General features: G+C 55.5%; 1 protein-coding gene across 2 annotated transcripts; it reads left to right on the top strand.

The window, feature by feature from the left end:
• Window positions 1-509: 509 nt before the first annotated feature.
• TIMM50 (translocase of inner mitochondrial membrane 50) lies at window positions 510-7,575 on the top strand. Of its 2 annotated transcripts, XM_060083565.1 has the most exons (12): window positions 523-653; window positions 804-929; window positions 1,583-1,739; window positions 2,266-2,297; window positions 2,513-2,534; window positions 4,006-4,064; window positions 4,157-4,276; window positions 4,679-4,783; window positions 4,895-4,993; window positions 5,977-6,133; window positions 6,475-6,581; window positions 7,366-7,575. In XM_060083565.1, the coding sequence occupies exons 1-12, from the start codon at window positions 546-548 to the stop codon at window positions 7,465-7,467; spliced, it is 1,194 nt and encodes a 397-aa protein (XP_059939548.1). In that variant the 5' UTR covers window positions 523-545; the 3' UTR covers window positions 7,468-7,575. The 2 variants fall into 2 exon arrangements, with proteins under 2 accessions (XP_059939549.1, XP_059939548.1); XM_060083566.1 differs by lacking the exon at window positions 804-929 and having other exon boundaries at window positions 510-653.
• Window positions 7,576-7,828: the final 253 nt, after the last annotated feature.

The raw sequence follows: 7,828 nt of genomic DNA, 5'->3' as shown, positions 1-7,828 counted from the left end.
TTGAGGAAGATTCATCGTGGTTCCTGTAGCCTCTAATTCATGGATTTCCTCTTAATACCCCGAGTCCGCCAGATATGGGCAGCTGTTCTTTTGGCTGAACCTCCACGAAACTGGCTGGTTTGCCAGACCCATTTTAAGAAGCTCACGGGAAGAGGGGCAAGAAAGGGTTCGGAGAATGGGAGGGAAGACGGATGAGGCCTCTGGGCCGCACGTGAGTAAGAACGTGTGTGAAGGTGGCTTTCAGGTTTTAGGACAAAGCAGGCAGCCACCGGGTTCCTCCGTAGGGCTCCCGCTTCACCTCGGAGCAGTGGGTGTCCGGCGCCGACCTGGAGCGTGGGCGGTGGAACGCCGTCCGGCGCGAGGGGGGCGTGGTGCCGGCTGTCTACCAGTCCTAGTTGGAGCGCCCGCGGCAGTGCGCCCGCAACCCTTTGTCTCTCTCGGGCTCCCGTCCACCCGCCCCTCCCCTACACCACCCATTGGCCGCGGCCCCGGCCCGGGGCGGGGAGAGAGAGTGAGGGGGCGGGGTAGCGTGGCGTCAGCGCAAGATGGCGGCCTCAGCGGCGCCGTTCCTGCGGTTGTGGAGCGGGCTCCGGCAAGGCGCGCGGGGGCTGTGCGCGAGGCTCGCGACGCCGCCCCCTCGGGCCCCGGACCAGGTGAGCGGGGTGGGGGTGGGGGTGGCCTCCGGGTGCTGGGGCTCCTTCCAGGCGGACCGTCGCCGCCCGGAGGTTCTGGGACGCAGCACCTCAGGGTGCTGAATGGAACACCGCCAGCATTTTGGGTCTCTTCCCCGCTTCCCGGGGTAGGCAGCGCTTGCGTCCCGGGCTAGATGCTTTGGGGCTCAAGTGCGTCCTCTGGACCCCACCTCCTCGACCGCACGTGGGCGCCGGGGGAGGGGAGTCATCTGTTCCCCCATCTCAGTGACTGTTCAGGTAATACTTGAGGGGGAGGAGCCCGGGACGCTGGAGTCCCAGCTTGGCCTTGCGGGTATTTTCCCCGCGGTGGTGGTGGTGGTGGTGGTGGTGGTGAGGTAGATGTTCGGGCTTTTGATTTGACCTGCCTCCATCTTGACAGAGTCCCAGTCATTCTGACCTTCGGGTCCATTACTTCCGTGCCCTAAGCCCCAGCAAGCGATTGCCCCTCTGGCGCCGCTCCCATTCTCTCCCCCTCCATACCCCGCTACTGTGAGCCCCAGGCGTCCGGAGGACTTAACTCCCCGTCCTGTCCCCTTGAGTGTCCTTCATTGTCTTGCTCCAGGAATCCCAGTGTTCAGCCAGGCTCCCTCATCTTATCTCCCTGCCCTGCTTTTTCCGGCTCCAGGCCCTCCAATTTTTTGCCTTGGGATCCCAGGCACCAGAGCTTGTCAACTCTTGAACCCCTGGGATCCTGGCGCCAGACAGTTTAGTTCTTGACCCTTCTGAGAGACCCAATCTCCTGCCTGCCCCTCCAGGCACACAACACCTGGAGGCCATGTGGGTGGCTGCTTCTTGGCTCCCAACCTCGATTCTTCTCAGACCAGGGTGCCCAAACCACCCTGACCTTCTTTCTCTCCTCTCTTGGCCAACCTACCCCCTTTCGGTTGCAGGCTACAGAGATTGGGAGCCGAGCAGGCACTAAGGCCCAGGCCCAGGGGCCACAGCAGCAGAGGAACTCGGAGGGTCCCAGCTATGCCAAAAAAGTCGCACTCTGGCTTGCTGGGCTGCTCGGGGCTGGTGGGACCGTGAGCGTCATCTATATTTTTGGTGAGGAACATGCCCTTGCCCACCAGTTTTGTTCTGTTGGCCCTCCGTTCTGCTTGGGAACTTCCCCCTCTTTCCCCTAAGGGCTTCACCCGTCTTCATTCCCTGGCTCCTCCCTCAGTAGGGCAGCCAACTAGAATTTGGAAATGAGGGAAGTCTCCCTACTACTCCTCTACTCAACGTTCTACTCTTTCTAGTTGGTTCCTGCACTAAGCTATGAGGAGTCAATTGGAAGAGAAGGAAGGATAGGCTGGGCCCACCCCGCTAAGCTACCTCTTCCCTCAGCACCCAAAACTCCAGCCTTCCCCCTAGTCCCTTCATTCCTCAGAGACCCAGGAGACTTTGCCCCAGCCCTTGTCTCAGAGGCCCAGGTATCCTGGCTACCAGCCCCCTCCTCTCTCTCAGGAGGCCATGATGCTCTAGCCCGCTTCCCTCAGGCCCAGGAGGCTAGGCCCCCTGCCCTTTTCCTTCCTTAAAACCCAGGAGACTGGATCCTCAGTCCTCTCATTCATCACTATCTGCCTTACAGGAAACAACTCTGTGGATGAAAATGGTGCCAAGGTGAGCGGGAGAGAGACCCAGAGCCTTACCAGGGGTCCCATCCTGTGGGTCTCCTCCCATTTGGCCTGTTCAGGCTCATTTCTGGTCTGGGGTGAACCTCTCCCTCCCAGGGACCTTTGCCTACTCTTCCCAGGGCCCTGGAGATTCCTTTTCTGGGTGTGATGGGGTTCTGCCTTTGCCATCCCAAACCCTCCATTTTTCTCTCTACCTCCCAGATTCCCGATGAATTCGACAACGGTGAGTAAATAAGCACAGATCCTGGGGTCCCCTGACCCTCTCTACTGTGCCCTCCCCATTTGGTGCTCCCCCACCCCTCCATTGGGAGGTAGGGGAGTCAGCAGCTGGATGGCTTGGGGGGAGGGGCATACAAAACTCCAGTCCCCTTCCCTGGCCCCTCAGCCCAAGAGCAGATGGTCAGGGACAGATAGATGGGGGAGGGGAATCCTAGGTGGGTGGGAGTGCTTGGGGAGAACTGGGCTTTCTATTGCCAGACACATGACTTCCTGGGCCTTAGATCTGAGCATCTGCAGCCCCTCACCCCCTTCTTTATGACAGCCTCTTTTTTTCCCACCAGGCCCCTACCCCATCCAACTCCTCATTTCCGAAACAATGCCTCCTTCCTTCCTCCCCCTTCTGATTAACCAGCTCTTAGGGAGCTTCTGACAAGTTGGATAGTAGAGAGTAGTTGTCAATTCTATCACACCTGGTCCCTCCCAAGAGAAATATACAACTGGTAGGTCCAGAAAGCCACTTGTTTGTGGTAGGGATGTTTGCAAACTGGCATGTTAGTACATTGATTGTTTTAAACTAGGCAGGTAGGTAAGTATGCTGTTTTAACTGGGCGGATGTGAATCATACTGGTTTAAACAAGGCAGTATACTGATTTAAGTTGGGCAGGTAAACTTGTAGTTTTAAAGTGTGTGTGTTTATTAGCTTAAGTGGTGTTTCGATATTTTGGTTTCAAAAAGGCAGGCCCACAGACAGTAGTTTAACTGCACTAAAAATATTATATTGAAACAGGTAGTCATGTAAGATTTCTGTTTTAAACTGGATTTGGTGTGTTCATCTATCCAAGATTTGTCAACCTCAGCCATTCTGATACTATAGATCATATAATTCTTTGTTGTAGGGGAGTGTCCTATGCATTGTAGGATGTTTAGCAGCATCCTGGGCCTCTATCCACTAGATGCCAGTATTGTGACAGTGAAAAATATCTCCAGACATTGGAGAATTTTCTGGGAAGTGAGGAACAAAACTGCTTCTAGTTGAGAACCACTGGTTTAAAGTATACAGACGTGTGTATATGTTTATCGTGGCTTAACTAGATTTCACATATTTGCTTAAAGTGGGCACATCTGGAAACCTAGAGGTTCAAAATGGACTAAATATACTGGCATAATGTCAGCAGATTTATTTATATGTATGTGGGATTTAAGTGGGCAGATGTATAAGCATTCTATTTTATATATGGGGTGGTGTGTGGATATAAGTATTCAGATTAAAACTTGACAGGTGAATAAAAACATTGTTCCTACCTGGCAGTTAGTTATGTCATTGCTTTTTACCTTTGTACTCGGAAATGAGCTGTTTCAAACCAGGTAGGCATGTAGACCTATTTGTATCTGGTAGATAAATAAACCCCTGGTTTGTCCAGGAGGTTGAGCAGTGGCTTATCTTGGAATCCTCTTGTGCCCTGGTGTTCTCCTAGATCCAATTCTGGTACAGCAGTTGCGCCGGACATACAAATATTTCAAAGATTATAGACAGGTGAGCAGGAGCCCTGGGCCCAGTCCCTATCCCTTCACCTCCAGCCTCCTGCCTCCTTGTCTGAGTGCCCCCATTACATCTCTCTTTCACAGATGATCATCGAACCCACCAGCCCCTGCCTTCTCCCAGACCCTCTGCGGGAGCCGTACTACCAACCACCGTACACGCTGGTCTTGGAGCTCACTGGCGTCCTCTTGCACCCTGAGTGGTCGGTGTGTCCTGGGAAAGGCAGCGGGTTAGGGACACCAGATAGGGCTGGGTGGCCGGCTTGTGATGATGTGGTTAAGAGCATAGACTCTGGAGCCAGGCTGGGGTTCAGCCCCAGTTCCACTCTGTGATCCAGGGGAAGAGGTATCACCCCTCATTGCCTTGCTTCCCTCAACTGTGCTACTCCGCAGCCCGGAGGTGGTTGTAAGTGTGCCTTGGCACACAGTAAGTGCAATAGGGGAGTCACATCCTCCATACTCCTAGACCCTCAGTCACAGCCGTGTACTCCTGGACCCCTCCGAGAGCCACAGAGATTTCCAGGAATCCCCTGAGACTGGGTCTTTGTCCTCTTGGGGCTACAGGGGCCTCCGGGTCTCAGTGTTTCACTGTTCTCACTGCCTTTCCAGCTGGCCACTGGCTGGAGGTTTAAGAAGCGTCCAGGCATCGAGACCTTATTCCAGCAGCTCGCCCCTTTGTATGAAATCGTCATCTTTACATCAGAGACTGGCATGGTGAGGCCCCCAGGGCGGCCTGGGGGGGATGGTCGACATGGCAGGAGGTGAGGGAGAACTGCAGGGCCAAGGCTTAGCCTGACCTTGTTCTCCCCCCCCGCCACCCCCCAGACTGCCTTTCCACTCATCGACAGCGTGGACCCCCACGGCTTCATCTCCTACCGCCTGTTCCGGGACGCCACGAGATACATGGATGGACACCATGTTAAGGTGCCATGTGGGGGCCATGGTGGGGCTCTGGGATTTGGGGGAGGGCTAGCACTTCCCAGAGGAAAGAGGACCTAGCTCTGACCCCAGCCTCAACCTGTTTCTGGTTGAGAAGCAACCGGCTGCTTCTGGTTCTGCCCCAGGTCTGATTCTGGTAGGACACTAGCCTGCCGCCAGCCTAGGCTGGCCCTCTACGCCCTTTTCTCTGTCCCAGAATCTGGGAGTGGGAGCAAGGGGAAGTGGGGTCTCTCCAAAGAAAACAGTTGGGAGTACGGGGTAGGGACATGAAATTTGGAAGTGGATTTTTGTTTCTGTATCTGCAGCTGAGTGTCTCTGGGACTATGTAATTGTAATAGTTTAACTGAGACTGTGTTGGAATTTGACTTGGGGTCTGTTGCTGTGACCAATGACATATCCAGGGGTCCAGGAGTCTGTGGGGCTGTGAATGGGTCTCTTTGTGGGTCTTTGTCCAGGTATCCATGGGTCTTGGTGTCTGTTGGGTTTCTGAGTGTGTCTTGGTGGGTCTGGGGGTCTGTGTAGTTTTTCAGGGTTCAGAAGGACATGGGCTATGATTGAGGGTCTTGAAGGGTCTGTCTGGGTACCTGTCTTTGTGTGACTGACTCCCTGTGTGTTGCTGTGGATCAGTCTGCACCTCTGTCTGTGAGAAGTTGACAAATGTACAGCTTGTCACAATCACCTGGGGCAGTGGTTACATACACGAGTGCCCACCTCCCTCCCCAGGGAACCTCCAGATCGGCCTGCCTGTGCGCCAGGCCCGGGTCCAGGAACCCGTGTGACCAGCTCCTCTGCCCCCGGCCAGCTTTGATGTCTTCATCCCAGCCTGGCCTTCGGGAGGCCCTGTCGTGATGATCCCAGTGTGTGATACCAAGTGCACGTGTAGTCTGTCCACCTCTCTCTCCCTCTGTGGGTTCCTGGTGGGAAGGGAAGGAGCACAGGCCTTGACCTGACCTGTCACCCACTTCCAGGACATTTCGTGTCTGAATCGGGACCCAGCCCGAGTAGTAGTCGTGGACTGCAAGAAGGAAGCCTTCCGCCTACAGCCCTACAACGGCGTCGCCCTGCGGCCCTGGAATGGCAACTCCGATGACCGGGTCTTATTGGACCTATCTGCCTTCCTGAAGAGTGAGGCTGACCCCTGACCTCCTGGCCTCTGACCCTGGAGCCCTTGACATTCAAGAGGAATGATAAGATGCTTGATTCTGGCTTGTTTTTTTTTGTGAAACCAGGGACTTGCAATGCAGGAGATCCATGAGCATCTTGCAGTCTTTAGAAGCTTCTTAGAATGTTTGGGATGCTCCTCTTGAATGTTTAGGGGATGCCTGGGAATATTCAGGGGAATCCCTTTTAGACTGCTGAGAAATGTTCCACGTAGCTCTGACCCCACCCCAGTCTGACCTTGACCCTTGCGGGCCCTGTCTCCCTCTGACCGTCAGCTGGCTGACCCCCACCTGCTATCCCCACAGCCATTGCTCTGAATGGTGTGGAGGATGTCCGAACTGTGCTGGAGCACTACGCCCTGGAGGAAGACCCACTGGAGGCTTTCAAGCAGAGGCAAAGCCGGCTGGAACAGGTGAGTCCTCAGCTTCCCAGCGTGGGTGGGGGGTGTCACCCTCAGTTACCCAGGCTCTTGAAGGCGGAGCCCTGGGGCAGCCTGTCTCCACTCCGGCTGTGTGACCTTGAGCAACTACCTTCCCTGTCACACCACCCGTCCCCGGGGGCCCTTTAATGAGGGGCACATTGATTCTGCAGCCTGCGCTGAGCACAGGAGGCAGGAAACGCCAAGCATTTGAGATAGGTCCAGAGGCCTTGATGGTCTGGGGGTCCTGGTATTTTGTAGGGTCGGGGTTTGGATCAGGTCCGGGAAGAGAGATCCTTGGACACTTGGCCCAAGGGTTTGGGCAAGGAGTTCTGATGATCTGTGATCCTCTAATTTGTAAGTGGGGATAAGAATATGAATTGAGTCTGAGAAAGAGATTCCCAGGAGTCTAGGCTGAGGTTGATTGAGTTTGGGGTTGTGTTCCTGGCTAGAGCTCCTGAGTACCCAAAGGAGGAATCCCTGGAGATTTGGGCCTGGGATCCCTCAGCATCCAGACAGGGGTCTTAGGGCTCAAGACTGGGCACTGGGGGCTTAGGGAGCAACATGTTGTAGTCCAGTGTAGGGCCTGGGATAGGTTCCCAGGGTTCAGGGGACAGGCCCCCTGGGATTTGAGTCTGGGCTTCTGTGGCTCAAAGCTGGCTTTTGCCAGTGTCTGAACTGGGTCCTTAGGGTCTGGGTGCATCCTGTGTCTGGGCTGGGCAAAGGTTTAAGGAAGGTGGTCCCTGGGCTGACTCTCCCTCTCTGCCCCCAACTCCAGGAGGAGCAGCAGCGCCTGGCTGAGCTCTCCAAATCCAGCAAGCAGAACCTCTTCTTTGGCTCCCTTACCAGCCGCTTGTGGCCTCGCTCCAAACAGCCCTGACCTCTAGGCCGCCTCAAACTCAGTGCCTGGGTTCTGGGCCTCAGGCCCAGTGCTCCCAGACCACGGCTTGGCCAACCACATGTCCAATAAAGTTCATCCCAGACGCCACACTGCTGTGTCCGGAGAGTCTCCAGATGGGGGCATCAGGGTGCAGTGTGGGACTCTTCGGGGGTCGTCCCACAGTGGCTGATCAGCTGCCAAGCAGTGAGGGCACTCTGGTGGGTGATGGTTGGTTTTTAACTCTGGCCTGGGAATCCAAAAGCCTGGGTAGGGCCCTGCCCTAGCCGTGTCTTCCCATGTGCCATGCGGTCTGCGAAAGTGCATCTCCCTCTTTGGCCCTGGATTCCCTGTGGAAAAGAGG

Source organism: Mesoplodon densirostris, chromosome 19 (assembly GCF_025265405.1).
Source record: "Mesoplodon densirostris isolate mMesDen1 chromosome 19, mMesDen1 primary haplotype, whole genome shotgun sequence".
Classification (NCBI taxonomy): Eukaryota; Metazoa; Chordata; class Mammalia; order Artiodactyla; family Ziphiidae; genus Mesoplodon; species Mesoplodon densirostris.
Note: the sequence above shows the minus strand (reverse complement) of the source record. Positions and strands in the feature narration are given on the sequence as shown.

Bases quoted from the DNA above. Each gene is read 5' to 3' on its own strand.
- TIMM50 (XM_060083565.1), top strand. From the start codon at position 546: ATGGCGGCCTCAGCGGCGCCGTTCCTGCGGTTGTGGAGCGGGCTCCGG. The intron at 4,065-4,156 runs GTGAGCAGGAGC...TCTCTTTCACAG, and splicing joins ATTTCAAAGATTATAGACAG to ATGATCATCGAACCCACCAG. The intron at 6,134-6,474 runs GTGAGGCTGACC...CTATCCCCACAG, and splicing joins CCTATCTGCCTTCCTGAAGA to CCATTGCTCTGAATGGTGTG.